The sequence below is a fragment of the Pinus tabuliformis genome, chromosome 9 (genome assembly GCF_031772625.1).
Source record: "Pinus tabuliformis cultivar Carrire ecotype Pingquan chromosome 9, CPIR1, whole genome shotgun sequence".
Classification (NCBI taxonomy): domain Eukaryota; kingdom Viridiplantae; phylum Streptophyta; class Pinopsida; order Pinales; family Pinaceae; genus Pinus; species Pinus tabuliformis.
In genome coordinates this window covers 581,318,358-581,340,065 of record NC_142307.1, presented here as the reverse complement: position 1 = coordinate 581,340,065, position 21,708 = coordinate 581,318,358, and the positions used below count along the sequence as shown (strand labels likewise).

The 21,708-nt window shown below is 39.1% G+C and overlaps 1 protein-coding gene across 4 annotated transcripts in view; it reads right to left on the bottom strand.

Moving 5' to 3' along the window:
• The window catches only part of LOC149149892 (Homeodomain-like superfamily protein), a 159,424-nt gene extending 154,550 nt beyond the window's left edge, over positions 1–4,874 (bottom strand). The window contains exons 1-4 of one of the 4 annotated variants that reach the window (XM_089439322.1): positions 4,758–4,874; positions 4,384–4,642; positions 2,045–2,237; positions 1,263–1,349 (exon numbers count right to left, since the gene is read on the bottom strand). In XM_089439322.1, the coding sequence (XP_089295448.1) occupies positions 1,263–1,349; positions 2,045–2,237; positions 4,384–4,436 (333 nt within the window). In that variant the 5' untranslated portion in view covers positions 4,437–4,642; positions 4,758–4,874. Of the gene's footprint in view, positions 1–1,262; positions 1,350–2,044; positions 2,238–4,383; positions 4,737–4,757 lie in introns of those variants that run through there. The other 3 variants (XM_089439323.1, XM_089439324.1, XM_089439321.1) reach the window with 3 other exon arrangements.
• Between the last annotated feature and the right edge of the window lie 16,834 nt (positions 4,875–21,708).

The following is a 21,708-nucleotide window of genomic DNA, read 5'->3' as shown; positions in this document are numbered from 1 at the left end:
TAGGCCAAATATATATATTTTACAGTGAACATCTTGAGCCAGTTCATGGTGGATCCAAGGCAGGAGCATTGGGTAGCAACAAAACATGTGCTCAAATACTTGAGGGGTATAGTGGAGTATGGCTTTAGATACCCTAGAGATGGTGAAATTGCAAGGTTATACAGACTCGGATTGGACAAGTGGTGCAACAAATAGGAAAATCACCTCAGAGTGTTGCTTTAGCTTGGGTTCAACAATAATATCCTGGTTTAATAGGAAGTAGAGCTCCGTCACACTTAGCTTAGTAGAGGCAAAATATATGGCAACCAGTAATACTATTTGTGAGGCCATCTGGCTTTGCAAGTCACTTGAAAGATTGTTTGATCAGGAGTTAGATCTCATGGTCATTTACTGTGATAATCAAAGTTGCATCAAACTCTCTAAGAATTCAGTGTTTCATGACAAGTTCAAGGCTCAAGCACATACAGATCAGATATCACTTCATGCGAGATAGGATCTAGAAAGGGGGTAGTGAAGTTCGAATATATTCAAATAGATTAGACAGTAGTTGTTGTTCTAACCAGGCCCTTAGCAAAAAAGAAGTCTGAAACATTGGGAAACAAACTTGGATTGGTGCAGAATTCCTTCCTCGCTAAGAGGGGATGTTGAAAAAAGTATAAAGATAGGTCAAGGTAGAGAGTTCAGACATAGCTTTTGTCAGATAGGAATAGCAAACAGTTGAGCAGAGCCGAAGCACAAGCAAGGAGCCAGAGCAGCCATCTGTACAGCAGTCATACAGTCATACTAATCTGTACAGCGGATCCATATAGTCATACAGATCCATCCAGAATCCAGCAAGCCATGCAGTCTTCCTTGCAGGCTGTTTATTCTCAGTTGTTGTGGATATATGTTTCTAAGGTGAATTCGATAACCATGCAGCTGTTGTTTTAGCAGCTTGTGGAGGTTTCCTTATAAGTTTTGAATAAGAAATGAAAAGTTGATTTTGAAGGAGAAATTACCTATGAATGCACGAAAATGTTTTATGCTTCTGCTATTTACTTTTCCAACTATGGTTTCCGCATCAATTAAATTTAGAAACTTATTTGTTTAATTTAGATCATATGGACAGCTGTCACCTAGGGCTGGAATTTTCTAATTTCTGTCAGAAACTTCTCAGTTTGAATTTCACATCAAGTTTCAGGTTTCATCTTTATTGCCACTCAGAAAAAGCATATAAATGCAATGTCAAAAAAACAACATAAAATGTAAGTAAAATTATCTACCTTTACACAAGCTGCAGCCTCTGATAAAGCCTCAGAACCAACAGCAGGAAATGGCTCGATCTCAATATCCAAATCACTATCATCATCCTGAAATATAAGCAAATAATGAAAAGTGACAATGCCAATTTAAATTGGAAGACAAATATACTTTTAGAAAAAGAACAAACTTGTGACATTTTCTTGTGATTCACAATTTTCAATGCTTCACACTATACCTCAATCATGTACAAAAGCTGGAAGGTAACTATTTTCTCTAAAGATAGCACCCCTTGCCATGGTAAACCATAAAAACAAGCCTCGGATGTGAATGAGGGGTAGACATGTCATTTAATACTAGCCTAAAATTTCAAAAGTATTAATTTAAAAGATATCCATTTGATCTGGAAGACGTATACAAGGTGTCAAGACTCAACAATTAAAGTGCCTGCTTTGTCTTGAAATGTGAATTAACTAATAAAACAAATCGTACAACCACATTATCTCCGTCAATGATACATAAAAATAACTGCATCCCAACAGCATAAACATTCTCACCAAATCCATGCAGCTATAACTTAACAGTCTTCTAACCAATAACAACTTCCTAACAAATAATAAATGAAGCAGAAGTACCAGATGTGTGTGCGAGTTAAATTTTATTTCAAAACATTAATTCACATCCTATTCAAAAAAAACTGATCAGGATACGCTATATAGGACAACAACAGCAGAAATTAAGTATGACACAGTGAAAGATATCGCACAAATCAATGGTGCCAGCACAGTCATAGCATTAAACATACCAACGGTTGAGAATCATCTTCATAGTTGTCAGAAAGTGTTCCACGATAAGCTATATGGCGCCATAGCATCTGATATTCCCGCGCATTGGTAATGCCAGTTGCAGTATTTTTCACAAGAGAATTCCAATCAATTTTTGCACTGGCACATTTCGTTATTTCATGTAGGAGGGATAGCACTGTTGTGGCATTATACCTGAACAAACAAGCATAATGTAGACTTCTGTCAGTCTAGGAACAAGAATGAAGATCACCTCAAAAGCAACCACACCCTCAATTGTGCAGAACAGACAGTACCAGCCTTGGAAAGTTTCAATGATATATCCTGCTGAAAACATGGCTGAGTCACCCCTATCAGTGCAAACTTGGGAACCTTGTAACTAAAATACTAGAATCAGAGGGTACAAAACAAACCGTTATGATGGCGTGCGCTGGGCTGTGGGCTAGTAGCAAGTTGGGACACTCACAACCGCAATGACCCAGATTCGAGTCTTAGAGGACTATCCAATTCCAGTTATCATTCAGAGGATAACTTAAACAGTAAAGTATCCTATTAATCTACTTAGACCAATTTGGTCTGTCAGACGTGTCAAGTCCCTTTAATGACTTAGGGAAACCAAATGCAGTGGCAACACTTGATTTCTGATGGAGACTATTTAGCTACCCGCTTTTATATGCCATGGGGAGTAGAAGCATGAACATAAATGAACAATAAACAAATTGTGTAGGAAACAATTCATAACAAAACAGTGCATATCATTGTGTGAAAATTCTGTACATTGCTATGTGAGAGAGAGAGAAATGGCTGTTCAGTTGCTAAAGATGGTTCAGTTCTATAACAGACCTGGCGGGCAGTTGACAGAGGCCATGCATGGTGGACAGGGGACAGCATAGCATTCTGAAGTAGGTGTGCACAGGCTGCAGAAGTATGCAGTCTGGAAAGTGGAGAATGCAGCAGAAATTCAGTGCGAACATAAACAAACAATAAACAAATTGTGCAGGAAACAATTCATAACAAAACAGTGCATATTATTGTGTGAAAATTCTGTACATTGCTATGTGAAAGAGAGAGAGAAATGGCTGTTCAGTTGCTAAAGATGATTCAATTCTATAACAGACCTGGCGGGCAATTGACAGAGGGCATGCATGGTGGACAGGGGACAGCATAGCATTCTGAAGTAGGTGTGCACAGGCTGCAGAAGTATGCAGTCTGGAAAGTGGAGAATGCAGCAGAAATTCAGTGCGAACATAAATAAACAATAAACAAATTGTGCAGGAAACAATTCATAACAAAACAGTGCATATTATTGTGTGAAAATTCTGTACATTGCTATGTGAGAGAGAGAGAAATGGCTGTTCAGTTGCTAAAGATGGTTCACTTCTATAACAGACCTGGCGGGCAATTGACAGAGGGCATGCATGGTGGACAGGGGACAGCATAGCATTCTGAAGTAGGTGTGCACAGACTGCAGAAGTATGCAGTCTGGAAAGTGGAGAATGCAGCAGAAATTCAGTGCGCCACATGTTTCAGAAGTTTTACAGAAGCGGAGGGGCTGTCCCTCAACCATGCCAACAGCAACGAGATACCAACAGAGTGTTCCCTCTTGGACGCCAAGGCGCTGCACGCTGCAGTCATGTCGGATGCACACAGCTGCGGAGTGCTGCACAGAGAATGCCTGCTTCCTGCTGCAGAAGAGGTTGACTGCCAAGAATCTGTAGTTGTGCTCGGATCAGGGCGTGCCCTACTTGATGACAGGCCGTGTTAAAAAGAGAAAAAGGGATCACGTTTCCAAAATCGTTGTACCAGTTGTATACGAGCTGAGTTTGAAGGACCTTGCCTCTAAAAAAAGGAGTTTCACTGAAAAAAACCTGTAAACATGTGAATGCTTTTCTTCGAGGCTCAATTGACAAGTTGGTTTGAGGAAACCAGATATTTATTCGTACATCAATTCATGTTGACCTAAATTTCCAATCATGTGATGAGACCCGCCTTTTGGTGGTTCTGGTGTTGTAATAAAATGTAAGAGCAGCTTCGTAAACAAACCAATCAAGAAGATGGGAATGTAACGACGGAGGAAGAAGATCCCCTGAGCTTTAGAAAAATGAATATCGTTTAGCTGATCCGCAGGAAAGGGAAAATATAATAATAAATGTGATGAAGAGATGAAGTCATGATGAACTCAGTTTAGTTTCAACGGTTTCAATGGGTGGTCACGATTCGAATCTCAATGACGGATCGCAGACGGAAACAGAACATATACCCTGCCCCCATATTGGGAAGTAGATAACAAACAAACAAAAAAGAGTGAAAAAAAGGGGGAGGGTAAGCGAGCCTTCGATACCTGCGTAAAAGCAATGCCACATCCTCTTCTGTTATGATACCCTTTCGCTTCATGCCGTTTTACCAATGCTCCGCAACCTCCTAAAATTATTGCCGTGTGTAATGATCAGTTGCTTGTTTATGGCCGATCATTGGACTCTATCCCAATAACCAGTAAGTCATGAGAATTATAAAATTCAAGGTTTATCCGAGGTTTTAGATAGTCCATCACAGCTACTGGGCTAACGTCTCAAACAAGATTTCGTGAACTGCGCGATGAACTGCGAAACGTTTAGCGAAAACGTGACAGGGTTTAAGATACAATAAATAAGATTAGGAACAAAATCAATGTGAAAGATAATATTGGTGATCTGGTCAAAACAGGACTTTCCATACAGTTTTTAATCGGCCATTGTTGGTCGGTAAAGTGTGCGATGACCAGTGTTTATCAAATTTCAAATCCCTGCCCCATGGTAAATGTTTTACATGTTTATTTTAAATAGTTTCAGTCCGGCAGCAGAGATTTTAAATTATGGAAAACTTCCATGCATTAACCTGTTGAGCAACGATTATTATCATGTTTAATTATTCATTATTTTATTTTTATTATATATATATATATATAAGTAACATAAATATATTTATGTTATAATTAAACCTGTCTAGATTTATTTTAATCCCAGATTTATTAAGCGTTGAGAGGGATCAAATTTTTGGTGCAAACATTTTTTAGGAGTGTAAAATTTGAGGAAAGATTTGCACATCAAGGGATTTGATCTTTCTCGTACTTGATAGATTTGGAGTTAAGATATATCTAGATTGGTCCGAGTGTTGTGTCGCCATGGAAAAATTGTTGAACATCTAATTATTCTGATCATTTTAAATATGTTAAATATGTCTAAGATTAATCTAGTCATTTTTATTTTAAATTTGCTCAATTACCTAGTTTGTTGAGATGATAGAGATTATTAATAACTTGAATGATGGAATAAAAAATTAGAGCGCAAAGCGACAATGTAAAAGTGTTGAATGATAGAAAATGTGAATAATAAGAATGTAGTCAATTACAAATAGTCTTCATTGTGATCAATCCCAAACTATTTTCTTCTACTATTTTTATTGTCATGCATGTTAGTTTTTTCATCTTTTCATATCGATCATATGAAAATGACAGTTGAAATCATAGGTCATTCAAATCTTTAACTCAATCTATTGTAGTAAATGTCATGTCCGGTCTCTCTTGCTCTCCAATATTAATAGTAGCTTTCTCAAATGTCAATCATTATGACTTTGGAGTGTTAAACCCCAAGTAAGTGTCAATCGTTGTTGTTTTCTACTACTAGTTTGAATGCAAATTGGCTAACGATCCTGAATGATGGGAAATGGTAAAATAAGAATGTAGTCAATTAAATAGGTTATAGTGCAAGAACAAGCATTTCAGGGAAGTGGACATTTTATTTAAGATGAAAATTCAAATATTTTATTTATAGTTGAATTACTGTAACACACAATGTACATCGTCAATAATTTTTTGTGTTTGCATTGAAATCAATGTACACTTTTAAACTAATTGCTTTGAAATTAATGTACATCATACATCTAGTTACTTCAAATCAGAAATCAGCATCTACACTGAAATAAATGCATCTAGTGCAAGCAATCAAATAGGATTATAAATCAACATCTACATTGAAATCAATGCATCTAGTGCAATAAATCAAATAAGATTAGAAATCAACATCTATAGTGAAGTCAATGCATCTAGTGCAAGCAATCTAGAAATCGACATCTACAATGCATCTAGTCAAATAGGTCAATGCATATGCAAAATCAATGGATTAGAAATCAACATCTACACTCAAACCAATGCATCTATTTAATTGAAAATGCAAACTATTCATGGCTTTCTAAATCCAACTTCTTTTGCCTTTTATAAAAGTCTTACTTCCTCATCCTCTATGGTTAATAATGTTCAATATGATATGATAATATATATTATATGTATTTGTCTCTATGTGTCTCTTTCTTCTTCTCTCTTTCTCTCTCTATGTATTTCTTCTTCTCTCATTGTAAAGCCACCTCCCACATTTACCCAGTTTCACCAACTTGCCGAGGTAAACATGACTGAGGGCTACTATGACCTGGTCCAACCTCCTAAATACACATAAGGAAGTGGAATCGACAAACTAAAACTTTATTAACCTTCCTTGGGAGCTAGAGGACCCCCAAGAGCTAAACAACCACTCCCAATGCCCAAACCCTGAGTTGGAATGTTTTTTAGTGACCTAGGCTCCCAACCACATGCATGACAACGCCTCCAACTGCATGCATGACAAGGCCTCCATGCGGTTGAGGGCCTCCAACCACATGCATAAGCCTACCAAGTAGCGGTTGTGACCTAAATTCTTCAGTTCAGAGGGTATAGTGTTGGATTATGAGACTAATTTCTATATCAGCCTCTAGAACACTGCACATAATTCAATGAGACTTTCGAGAATGTTAAATAACATCGGGACAAAGCAAGTAATCTACAGGTCATGAATGCATATCTAAACATAGGGGTCTGATACTTATCTGAGAATCATCAAGAAGGTCTAGTGCCCTCTCATAATAGTTGTAATAACATTTGTTAGTTCATGCATTTAGTAATCATTCATCAACTAATCAAACATCTCAAGAGCCATAACTAGAACATGTCATGAAACCATGCTTATAACCAGCATATAACCATGATAGAACAACCATCAAAGCCACAAAATAACAAGCACAAGTACTCATGAAATAAAATAAGAAAAGAGCTCTTATTAACATATGCAAAAGTCAACCAAGTCAAGGACTTCCACATACCACCCGACCATAGATTGATTTGAACCAAATCTTTCTTTTAGCTAATCACCCATGTGTTATAATCCAAGCATGAATGTGGGACTCAAGACATAAACAGCCACGGCTTCCCGGAGATTAAACCACCTCCGTCGTTGTGCTCCTGCGATCTCACCAAAACTAGTAAAGAAATCGCATAAGTAAACCAAAACATAAAACAACTAGGGCTTCATGGAGATTAAACCACCTCCACCCTCGGGTTACCATGATCCCACCAAAATGGGTCAAGAGATCCCTAAGCCCAAACACAAGCTTGGATGCCTCATAATTTCTTCACCAATACCTTAAGGAATTTGCATGTCTCCACTCACCTGTTGAGGTCTTCCCAGAGATTAAACCACCTCCACCCCCAACCTTTGGGAAATTTCCCTGATACCACCTCGTCTGGTTCCAAAACCATCCTGCAATCCAAATCTCAACCAAATAAAATAACCCCATCACACCATGGATATCCAGAAAAGGCAAGGCAAGGCTGAAGCCACTGTCACACCTGGAAAAACCCATGCCAATGACAACGAGATAACTAAATACACACATGCATGTACCATGCATTCACAAACCAGCTAGGAAATCGCACATGCAACTTGTTACCTACAAGTCTTCCTGTTGAAACTGCTTGATCCAACTTTTCCTTGCTTATCCCTTGCTTTCCTTTGCTTCCTTATCCTTGCTTTGTCTTTCTTTTCTTGCTTGCTTGTTTTCTCCTCTTGGTGCTTTTCTCTCTCTGAAACCAATTCCAAAGCCAAACTGACAAAAAGCTGTGAATTGATCCTCATAAGCCTTTTTATCATTGAGGCCTCTATTTTCTTCAATTTCCTCTATTTTTCCTTCAATTTTCCTCACATGCAAATATGTGACATTTCATCTCCCTTTTCTCCTATTTTCCTTCATTTTCATAAATAAATGCCAATTAATGCTTTGCCTTTGCCAGTTTCCTTAGCCACAATAAACTGAAATTAACACCCACTAAGATTTTTTGCCCAAGATTCAGCGTGGAATATGTGTCACATGACTTTGGTCTTTTGAACTTTTAACCCAATGTTGTTACAGACCCCTCCCCCTTAGGGGAACAATACCTTCGATGTTCTTTGAAACCTATGACCAGCAAGACCACAGAAAACCAAAACATATTGCCCATGGAGCTTTATAACTTAGCTCGATGCAATATTTACAATGAACAACCTGTTGAAAAGAAAAACCAACATGACAAAAATGACAACACGACAACCATACTGCTTATTGGTGTAGAAATTAATGTGCAAATTCTAAACTACTCATGAAAAATCACAAGACTAGATGCTACTCTACTCATATGCAGATAATTTCATGATCGAGAACACAAATCATTAACATGCATCAAGATTCAACACACATACACATAGATTTATCTAGGGGAAAACAACTGCTCAAAACCCCTTACAATTCGTATTACATTAATCAAAAAATTTGGATGAATCCAATATGTTTTGCTCAAGCTTGAGCTCAACCTGCACCTATACCTTCTATTCGTTGCCTGACTGGCTAACCTTAGCCAATACTTAGCCAAAATTTCGGGCCTCCAAGCCCTTATTTCTTTGTGTTATTCCTCAAGGAATTAGCCCCCTTATTAATTAGGAAATTCCTCAATTTGGATTGCGCAATTCTTATAGGTCCTTCTCTGACTGCATGCATGACTTGTACAACTTGGAATAGTTTACCACTGATAATACATTACGCTTGAACTCCAATCTCAGCTATGTAACTCGAATTCTCTGCATGCAACAATTATTTTTGGTTGATTGATCAATTAACTAGATGATCACTCGATGTGAAAAAAGTTACACACCCTCAACTGGACCTCCACTAGTTCTACTGACAATGAGAACTGGTTACACTAACAATAACTCAAATTAACTGAAATAGATTGCTACAAATTAGTAATCAATCATGTAAAACTGAACTCAAGTGTCTCCAACTCAAATTTATTGAGTTAAATGAGTGACAAGAGCCATGTCACCTCAGTTAACTACCTCCAAGTGTTCTGTTGAAATTGAAATTTGAATTTCTCCTAATTTAATCATGGAACTCGAATTTGCCTCTTTACAAGGCCTTTGTCAAAATATCTGCATCTTGTTCCTCTGTCGGAATGTACTACAACAACATAATCCGCCTTTACACACAATCTCGTAGATGGTGATACCAAATGTCGATACTCTTGGATCAATCATGAAATATTGGATTCTCAGAGAGTTTGATGCAACTCTGATTGGCATAGTAAATCATTATAGGATCCATCTTCTAACCAAATAACTCAACAAGAATCTTTCTCATCTAGATAGCCTCACTTGTTGCTTGATTTGCAGCCATGTACTCTACTTTTGTTGCGTTGAGTGCCATAGATCTATGCTTCCTACTGTATCAAGAAACCGTTGCTAGCCCAACACTAAAAATTCCTCCTGAATTTCTCTTCCTGTCTGAAGGACTCCCCACCCAATCTGCATCTGTGTATCCTTGCAACTTCACTCCCTCTGTTTGTATGTACCAAAGACCAAACTTAGTATTGCCTCTGAGGTATCTCAACACATGCTTTGTTGCCTTCCAATATAGTTTGGTTGGCTTAACCATGGCTTGACTAAGTTGGTTAACTGCATAACATATGTTTGGTCGTGTGTTCACCAAATACATGAGTGAACCCACAAGCTGCCTGTAAATGGTAGCCTCCACTTCCTCACCTAAAGTGGCATCATCTTTCCTCCAGTTACCTGCTAGAGGAGTGTCCATGGATTTGCTACTCTCCACGCATAACTTATTTAGTATCTCATTAGCATACTTGCCTTGAGAGACAAACAACTCCCCATCTCTCGACCATACTTCCAAACCGAGGAAATAATGCATGAGTCCCATTTCATTCATCTTGAACTCTCTTGCAAGGTCCTCCTTGCAAGATCTGATCAACTGCTTATCACCAGTAAGGATCAAGTCATTGACATATAACACAATAATCAATAATTTACCTTCTACCACAATATGATAAAGGTTTGCATCTGCTTCACTTTTGGTGAAGCCCAAACTGGTGAGATAGTTATCAATCCTGGTATACCAAGCATGGGGTGCTTGCTTGAGTCCATACAATGCTCGCTTGAGTCTACACACACGTGATTCTCTGTTGAAAGTCTCAAACCCCTCAGGATGCCCAATATACACCTACTCCTCAATAACTCCATTGAGGAATGTTGTCTTCACATCCATCTGGTGGATCTTCCACCCCATCTGCGCTAACAGTGCTAGAATTGACCTGATGGATGAGTACCTTGCTACTGGAGCAAAGGTCTCCTCATAGTCAATTCCCTCCACCTGAGAGAACCCCTTGGCCACAAATTTGGCCTTATGTTTCTCTATGCTCCCGTCTGTTGCATGCTTTACCTTGTAAATCCATCTCAAACCAACCATTGATTTGTCTGTTGGTCTTGGGACCACTTCCTAAACATTGTTTCTGACAATGGAATAATATTCCTCTACCATAGCATCAACCCATATTGGTTGTTGCACTGCTTCCTCGAATGAGGATGCTTCTGTCTCAACTAGCTCACTCATCATAGCCACAGACCTAGTGTATCGATCTAGTGACCTCCTTTGCTTGTGTTGTGATGTGGTTGCTCTCACATTCTCTATAGCATCCTGTAATAATCTATCAGCTTCCTTGGTCTACTTCCTTCCTTCTTTGGATGTCTCTACTTGAGTGGATGTCTCCACTCTCTCCTCCTTTGCTTGTGGATGGTCCACAACTTCCTAACGTTCTTCCTTTGGAGCCAAAAGCTCTTGATCAAGTTGCAACTGAAGCTCCCTCTCGAAATAACACCTCATTACCTCTCCTCGTCAAATTTCACATCTTGTCTGACCATTGTCATCCTGAGGGATGGAAATTACACACAATAGTTGAGAGATGTATTTGTGTACCCCACAAATATGCCCAACTATGTTTTCGGCCCTAGCTTTTTCCTTTCTTTCTTGGAAACATGGTAGTAAACTGATGATCCAAAGATCCTAAATTGTGACACATTTGGTTTCTTCCCTGAAAAATCTTCCTCTAGTGTACTCATGCCAAGAATCATGTGAGGACTTTTGTTTTGCAAATAGACAGTTGTGTTGCATGCTTCATCCCACAAGTGTAGATGTAGACTTTGGTCATGAAACATCACCCTTGTTGGTCCTACAATACTTATGTTCTTCCTCTCAGCCACCCCATTATGTTGTTGGTTATGAGGTGCTTTCAATTCTTGTCGAATGCCTTCCTTTGCACAAATTTTTTTATTCGTAACGTACTCACCATCGTTATCACTATTGAGAGCCTTCACTTTCCTGCCAGTCTCTTTCTCAACAAGGGCTTTAAACTCAACAAGTTTGGAGAATGTCTGGTCTTTCTTCTACATGAAGTAGATCTAGCACTTCCGTGAGAAATCATCTACAAATATAAAATAATACATGTGCTTGGCAGTGGAGGCTATCGAGAAAGGTCCATATGCATCAAAGTGGATCCTTTCAAGGATTGCATGCGCACTACTATCTCAATCATTGAAGGTGGCTTTGGTGTACTTCCCCAAGGTACGCCCTTTGCATGTATCTCGTTGCTCTAGTGCTCCATTGGGAAGGCCTGTAGAAATCTGTTGCATGATCTTCAAAGCACAATGATCAAATGGCCAAGTCTTCTATGCCATAATTCATTGATATCTCGACTCTGCACCTTCTCCGCCTTTGTGCTCAATGCTTTACAGTCTTCCATATCTAATTTGTAAAGGTTCTTCACTCGAACCTCAATCTACTTCACTTGCCCTTGGTGATGTGTCTCAAGAAATCCTTCCTTTTGTTGAATATCACATCATAGCCATGGTCTTCCAACACCACGACAAAAACTAGATTCTTCTTCATGCATGGTACATACATCACATCCTTAAGCCTAAGAGGGGAGACATACTCCCTCTAAAATGTAATTGTACTAATGTCAGTTTCACTATACCTTCCATCATCTCCCATCTCGATGTGCATCTGAGATCCTTCTCCTCCAAGTCACTGAAAAATTATTTGTTTCACATCATGTGGAATGAGGCATTGTTGTCGAGATACCACACACTACCCATCATTGTGCTTGCCATGCATGCATTGAGGGTAAAATCAAGTTCTAACTGTGAATCCAAGGCTTCACCCATTGCTCCTCTTGTGGTCTTCTTGCTTGCTTTCTTGTGTAAGAATTTTGTCGCATAATGTCCGAGTTCATGACAATGAAAGCACTTGATTTTTGACAAGTCTTTCTTCTTGCCCCTTTAATAAGATTCTGCTTTGGATTGGGAAAGACAAGTGGTATGATATTGCTCCTATCTCTTCTCTAATAAATATTAGTACGAAATCTATCTCCATAATTGTAAATTATGATCAAATCAAATCTATGGAAGCATTGGTTTGTACATTCCTGTTGGTATCGACCCTAGGGATAATCTTTTTCGCTATTTTCTTCCGAGAACCACCCAAACTTCCGATTAAAGGGGGAAAATAATTTTGCTTCTCCAAATCGTCATTCTTTCTCTCCCATCGAAGAAAGAATGACCTTCCCTATAGGGAAGGTCATTCTTTCAATTAGTCCTCGTGATCCTCAAAAGGATCCCTTTCTTCCCTTTCCCTTTCTTTTCCTTTCCATCTAAGGCACAGTTCTCCTCATCCTTGACCTTGGATGAAGTCCTGTCTCTGTTGCTCCGCCTTATTTCTTCTTGCACTAAATCAGACCATAACCGCTCCGAGCTTGGTAGTTTCTCTCTACCATTTACCGAATCTTGATAATTATGCCAACTCTTGGGAAGGCCCAAGAGGGCTAGAGCTACCATATCTTCTTCAGGGACAGTAACACTGACCCCACCAATTTTGTCACAACACTGTGTAAATATGCTCAGGTACCGAGGAATTGTTTCATTTTTTTGCATTTGAATACTTCGAAATTTGTCCTTGAGTGTGAGCTTCCTGTGGTCACCATTGTTCTCAAACAACTCAGTCAGTGTTTTTCCACATCAAGAATGGAGTCTCTTTCACGTGGATATTTGAGACAATATGATCTCTAAGTCCCTCCAATATGATCCTCCTCACTTTAGCCACATCCTTCTTCCACTGAGTGAGATCCTGGGCATCAGATGCTGGGGGTTTTGATACATCTCTCTTGATGTATTCTAGCAGCCCATTATCATCCAATATTGCCTCCATTCGAATCTTCCATGCCGAAAAAAGTGTGGTTCCTTCGAAAACATACTCGAGCCTGAGTCCATTAAAAGTCATCTTCTCAGTCTCGGAGAAAACCTTTAACACTAATCTTCAAATTTGAACCTCCTACAATGACAACTTCAAATTCTCTTCTCTACTGTGAATCTAGCTCTGGTATCATGTAGAAACAAATGTGTAGATTCTAAATTGCTCATGAAATTTACTAAATCACAAGACTAGAAGCTACTATACTCATCTGCGAAAGTAAATTCACGATTGAGAACAAAAATCATTAACATGCATCAATATTCAACACATATACACATAGATTTATCTAAGGGAAAGCAACTGCTTAAAACCCGTTACTATATGTATTTCATTAATCAAATAATTTGGACAAATACAATATGATTTTCTCAAACTTGAGGTCACCCTGCACTTGTATCTTCTATCCTCTGCCTGACTGAATGACCTTGGTCGATACTTAGCCAAAATTTCGAGCCTCCAAGCCCCTAGTTCCTCGTGTTGTTCCTCAAGGAATCAACCCCCCTATTAATCAGGAAATTCCTCAATTTGGATTGCACAATTCCTATAGGTCCTTCTCTGACTGCATGCATGACCTGTACAACTTGGAATAATTTACAATTGATAGTACACTACCCTTGAACTCCAATCACAATTGGGTAACTCAAATTATCTACATGTAACAATTATTTTGGGTTGATTAATCAGTTAACTGGATGATCACTCAGTGTGAAAAAAGTTACACACCCTCAATTGGACATCCACTAGTTCTACTGATAGTGAGAACTAGTTACACTAACAATAACTCAAATTAATTGAAATAGATTGCTACAAATTAGCAATCAATCATGTAGAACTTAACTCAAGTGTCTCCAACTCGAATTTACTGATTTAACTAAGTGACAAGAGCCATGTCACCTCAGTTAAATACCTCCAAGTGTTCCTCTGAAATTGAAATTTGAATTTCTCCTAATTTAATCAAGGCAAGATTAAGTTAGGAATTTTTTGTTGAATTTTCAACAATTGGAGCTTTATAACACAACTCGTTGCGGTGTTTACAATAACAACCATACATAAATGTGCTTATACCAAAACTCCTTTGCCTCAACCAATAAGCAATGAAGGATACATCGTGCATCTAATCAGCCATCTCCCATGTAGCTTCATCGGGACCAAAGTGCTTCCACTACACTTTAACTTGCTTGATTGCTCCATTTAGAAGCATGAGTTGTTTCTGCTACAATATGCACTAAGGTTCTGGCTGGAATTATCCTTCTGGCTTCACCTACAATACAAACCATTCAATCACATGATCGACATCCTTCACATATATTTTAAGCAATAAAACATGGAAAACATCATAGACTTTCATTGTCGAAGGCAGTGCAAGTTTGTAGTCCATTGGTCCAATCCTCTTAAGGATCTTGAAAGGCCCGCAATATTGAGGTGCCAACTTGGTACATGACCCAATCCTCAAGAAGTTCTTCTTGGGCTTGATGCACAAATACACATGCTCCCCAACCTAAAACCCATTAAATACCATGTTCTGATCTGCATAACTCTTATGCTTGTCATGTGTTGCTTTTAAATTCTTCTTGATAACCTGCATTTGCTATTCCATCTCTGCCAACATGTCCAGTCCTATCAATACCTTGTTTACTGGATCACTCAAGCTGATGGGAGTATTACAACTCCGCCCATAAAGTGTCTCGAATGGAATCATCCTCAGTGACTCCTGATACCCATTATTATCGACAAACTCTACCAGTGGAAGTACTCATCCCACCTCTTCGGCTGGTGCATAACATACATTCTCAACATGTCCTCCAAAATATTGTTGATGCTCTTTGTATGTCCATCTATCTGTGGACGATAAGTTGTACTGAAGGCTAACTCTGTACCCAAACCTGCAAATAACTTATTCCAAAATCTATAAGTGAACTTGGCATCTTTGTTGGATATAATCTTCTTAGGAATACCATGCAATCTCACTATCTCTCCGATGAAGACATGAGCTACCTCACTGGCTGAATTAATAGACTTCATTGGAACGAATTGAGCTACCTTAGTCAACTTGTCAACCACAACCATGATGGAATCATGATGTTTAGATGTCCTCAGCAAACTTGTCATGAAATCCATGGAAATGACCTCCCATTTCCATTCCGAAATCAAAATCGGCTACAGTAAACCACCTACATGCTTACATTCTGCTTTTACTTGTTGGTAATCCAAACACCTTGCAACGAACTCAACTACCTCTTTCTTCAAATTCGGCCAATAGTAGAACTTCTTCATAGTTGTCAATGTCTTATGATATCCTAGATGATCTGAATTCAGCTTAACATGAAATTCCCTCAAGATAAGCTTCTTGAGATCACTGTTTTCTAACACATAGATGTTGTCCCTAAATCTCACCAAACCATCTGCCATGAGATGATAATCCACATCCTGGTCACCTATACCCTACTGCTATAACCTGTGATTAAGCTACTGGTACCTGTCATCCTGTTGCCCTACCTATAAGATATGATCCTGTAAATATGTCCCATATGAACTCAACCATGTTCTCCTTACCCTTGATGTACCTGATCTCGAAGTCAAACTCACTAAGCGTGGCCAACCACCTAGCTTGCCTGACATTCAAATTAGGTTGGTCAAACAAGTATCTTAGCCCACTGTGATCACTCATCAACACAAACCTCCTGCCAAGAAGATAATGCCTCCACATATTCAATGCATAAATGATCTATTCCAACTCAAGATCATGAGTCACATAATTATGCTTGTGCTCATTCAGTTTCTGTGACTTGTAATATACCACATGTCCCTCCTGCATTAGGACTCCACCAAGTCCTCTCTTGCAAGCATTTGTACACACCACAAAATCTTTGTCTGGATCTGCAATATTTAGAACTAGAGCATTTGTAAGCAACTGCTTCAACTGCTCAAAACTAGTTGCACATTCCTATGTCCATTCAAATTTCTTTCTTTTCCTCTACAAAGATGTAATAGGAATGAAAATATGTGAAAAGTTCCTAATGAACCTCCTATAGTAACCTGCTAACCCCATGAATGATTTGACCTCAGCAAATTCATATGAGCTGCTCATTCCATGCTATCTCTTATCTTTTTTGGATCCACTACTATGCCTTCCTTGGAGACAACATTTCCCAAGTAAGGTACCTATGTATGAAAAAAGTTTCATTTACTAAGCTTGGCATACAACTGATGCTCTCTTAGAAATCTCAATACTATTACTAAGTGCTCGACATGCTCTTCCTCATTCTTAAAATATATCAATATATCATCAATGAATACAATCACAAACTTGTCCAGATAAGGATGCAATACACTATTCATCAAACACATGAAAGAAGTTGGAGCATTAGTTAGACCAAAAGAAACTACAACAAACTCATAATGCCCATACCTGGTCCGAAAAGTAGTCTTGTAAATGTCCTCTTCTTTGATGCGTACTTGATAATATCCTGATCTCAAATCAATCTTCAAGAACATTGTTGCTCCCTTAAACTGGTCAAATAATTCATCAATACTTGGAAAAGGGTACATGTTCTTAATTGTCACCTTCTTCAATTGCCTGTAATCAATACACAATCTGAGAGTACCATCATTCTTCCTTACGAACAATATTGGTGCACCCCAAGGCGACACACTTGGCCTAATGTATCCCTTGTCAAGCATTTCCTTCAACTGCAACTTCAGTTCCACTAGCTCTGGAGTGCTCATCTTGTAAGGTGCCTTTGATTCTGGTGTTGATCGTGGTACCAACTCAGTAGAAAAGTCCACTTCCCTTTGAGGAGGAAACTCTAAAATCTCTATTGGAAATACATATTCAAACTGTTGTAAAACCAAATACCTCTTCAAGACTTCAACATCCTCAACATCATTACCTTTATCACTGGAAACATGCACTGCAACTAATACATGCACTTTCTTGCAACTACGCTTTGCCTGCATAGTTGTAACCATCCTCACTGATGTAGGCTTCTTCTTACCCTACAAGACCCTCTTCTCTCCATCACTGTCCAAACACTCGAAAGCCTTCTCATAACAATCTACCTTAGTCTTATGGAGGTACAACCAATCCATACTCATAAGAATACTATATGAACCCAGTGGTAGTACATTTAAATGCGCTGACGTAGGCATACCATTCAACTCAAATGCATAAGCTCTTACCCAATATTGAACTCTTTTCTTAGTACTTGTAGCCAACTACACCAACCAAGTCTCTGCATGCACTTATTTACTCAAACCACACTTATCCATAAGATCAAGGTTAACATAACTATGGTTAGGTCCAGGGTCAATCATAATAGAAACAACTGGAACACAAAGCTTACCTTCCATCTCAATAATGGATGTCTCATGATCCACTTGCTTGTTATCAAATGTTGCATAGATCCGAGGAATGTTTTGCCCAACATCCTCAACTGTCTGCGCCTCCTAAGCACTGTAGATCTTAGGCCTACCACCCTGATACAACAGATAATCCTTCTTGTGATGATCCTTGCCACATATCCAACACTACAATTGTCCACTACCTTTGTTTTGTTGCTCTCCAGGCCGAGGTCCATGTCCCTTCTCAACTGCATTAAACTTCTTATAAGGAGCAACATTCAATGGCCACTTCCCTTTAGTCTTATTATTCCCTTTCCAAAGCTGCTTAGACTCCGTCTTACACTTTGATTGCTAGCAGTGCTTCAACTCTCCAATGACTTCTTCCAGCGACCAAGGCTCAACATACTCAATTCGATCCTTGAATGCTAATGGCAGCCCACTAATAAATCTATGAACTTTTGTCTTCTCATCCTTGAGGTATGGCACATACCCTAACAAATCTTGGAACTTAGTTGTGTACTCCTCACCTGTCATAGATCCCATTTTCAACACATAGAAATCCTTATCTTTTCCGTCATAATACCTCTCTAGCAAATACTTCTTTCTGAAGAGTCTCTTGAATTCATGCCAACTCAACTCTTTTGTCCTAATGCCTCTGACATGCTTCACATCTTCCCACCAGATGTCTGCTGCCCTTTGAGATTGAAAATACCTATCCTAGCCTTCATGTTCTCTGTATAGTCATGTAACTCAAAGAAATTCTTCATTCCAAGCAACCATGCATTCACATCCACCTGTTTCTTCAACTCTCCATCAAATGCAGATGGCTTCTCTTTCTTGAACTCATCTCAAAAATATCCTCAGTCACTTCTCTATAAGGATGATATTGATGATGACCATTATACCTGTCTGAACAAGAACTAAAGTAGAACCCATATCCACGACCTCTCCTATCAGGTATATCCAAGAAGCTACCATATTTTACTGTGTCATCCTTGTTTGACATGCTACCATATGTCTCATTAGTCCTATCCTTCTATCCATAATTAATCCATGGCTATCCCTGTCACTGCAAGTTTGACAAACTCTGAAGGATAACTACATTGACCTCTGCTTGTTTTTCCTGTGCACTGGCAAGTCTTTCCAGTGACTGAATGATCATGTCATTATCTTCTTTGCAACTTCAAATTTTTACCTTTAAACTTCTCAAGGTGTCTGCTATGTCAGGAGAGTACTTAGCTCTGTGTTGCTCATCTAATGTATAAGGAGATTCTCATGAACCATAATCCACCATTCTGCTAGTCATCTCCGATCCTTTTCTTCCTGCAAGCATACCATGTCAGATAATTAAATATAAACATAATCAACATACCTCAGTGAAGTTCCGGGGAGGCTATCTCATCTACAAAATCAGTCCAGATTAGCACGATACATAAAAGTACATAGGGTGGTAACCCACCCTTTAGAATATAAGCTAGTAAACAACCAACAAGGAAGTAAGACACCCGAAGTATGAAACCAACAAGGCATGGTGTTCCTGGGTTTGACGCCATCTCATGAATGAAATTGACCATACTTGTATGCGGCTCACTCCGTGCAGCATGTCCCTGTACAATGCTCAAGGCTCTGGGCTGGATAGCAAGAGCAACCTTCAATTTGTTATGGGCCCAAATAATAGATACAATGAGTTCTTGCCAATACCCATGGCCGCTGAATAAGAACATTAAACTGAAGGCCCAAACAAAGGTGTAAGGAAAAGATTTGAGTCAAGGAGGTACTGTCAGAGTTGGAGGTACTGAATTCTTCATCTTAGAAAAGATAAAGGTTGGAAGGTTCTTGGAGATCCAATGGCACATTCGGTCAAAATTTATGATACATGTATTGGTTGTACCCAATGCGTACGAGCTTAATTCTTTCATATCTTAAATATGTTCTAGATGTTTTAGGTTCACACTCCCTCCCCCTCCTCCAGGAGGGCTTTATAGCTTTTCTGAAGGGCCTTTTACTAATCATATCAATAAATCGACATCATGCATGATAACACCAACTGCATACAATGACCTCATGCATGACAACCGTAACCATGACAATGCATGCATAACTACCACATAGACACTGACATACATGCATGATAAACACATTCCACCCATCTAGTCCAAGTATTGAACCATGCTCTCATACTAATTTGTAACGCCACTTCCTGCATTTACCCAGTTTCAACAGCCTGCTGGGCTGCCAGGGTAAACATGGGTTGAGGGCTACTATGACCTGATCCAACCTCCTAAGAACAATTAAGGAAGTGGAGTCAACAAACTGAAACTTTATTGACCTTCCTCGGGAGCTACAAGACCCCCAGGAGCTAAACAACCACTCCCAGTGCCCAAACCCTGAGATGGAATGATTTTTTAGTGACCTGGGCTCCCAACTGCATGCATGACAAGGTCGTTATCCAGTTAAGGGCCTCCAACCACATGCATAATCCTAATAGGTAGTGATTGTGACCTAAATTCTTCAGTTCAGAGGGTGTGATACTGAATTCTAAGCCTAAATTTCAGGTCATCCTCCAAAGCACTATTAAGAACTCAATGAGACTTTCCAAAATGATAAATAACAACATGACAAAGCATGTAATCTACAAGTCATGAATGCATATCTGAACATAGGGGTTTGATACTTATCTAAGAATCATTAAGAAGGTCTAATGCCCTCTCATAATAGTTGCAATAACATTTGTTAGCTCATGCATTCAATAAACATTCATCAACTAATCAAACATGTCAAGAGCCATAACTAGAACATGTCATGAAACCATGCTTATAACCATCATATAACTAGAATAATAACCATGATAGAACAACCGTCAAAGCCACATAATAACAAGCACAAGTATTCATGAATTATGTGGTGAGAATCTTGAGTATCCTGCATATTCAGATTATTAACCATAGTAGCCATTTTTGTGGTTAATAATCCAAATATGCAAGATACTCAAGAAAAGAGCTCTTATTAACATATGTGAAAGCCAACCAAGTCAAGGACGTCAACGTACCACCCGACCATAGATTGAGTTGAACCAAATCTTTATTTCAACCAATCACCCCCTTGCCATATTCCAACCATGAATGTGGGACTCAAGGCATAAATAATCAGGGCCTCCTGAAGATTAAACCACCTCCACCCTCATTCTCCTGTGATCTCGCCAAAATCGATCAAGAGATCACATAAGCAAACCAAAACATAAAACAACTAGGGCATCCTGAATATTAAACCACCTCCACCCACAGGCTACCGTGATCCCACCAAAACCGGTCAAGAGATCACTAAGCCCAAAACAAGCTTGGATGCCTAAGAATTTCTTCATCAATACCTTGAGTAATTTTCCTATCTCCACCCACCTGTTGAGGGCTTCCCAGAGATTAAACCACCTCCATCCCCAACCCTTGGGAAATTTTCCTGAGACCACCTCACCCGGTTCCAAAACCATCCAGCAATCCAAAGCTCAACCAAATAGAAGAACCATCACACCATGGCTATCCAAAAAAGGAAAGGCAAGGCTAAAACCACAATCACACCTAGAAAATCTCATGCCAATGGCAACAAGAGAACCAAATACACACATGCATGTACCATGCATTCACAAACTAGCTAGGAAATCACACATGCAACTTGTTACCTTCAAGTCTTCCTGTTGAAGATGCTTGACCCAACTTTTCCTTACTTGTCCCATGTTTTCCTTTGCTTCCTTGTCCTTCCTTTGCTTGCTTTCTCCTCTTGGTGCTCTTCTCTATCTGAAACCAATTCCAAATCCAAACTGACAAAAATTTGTGAACTGATCCTCAGAAGCCTTTTTTATCAT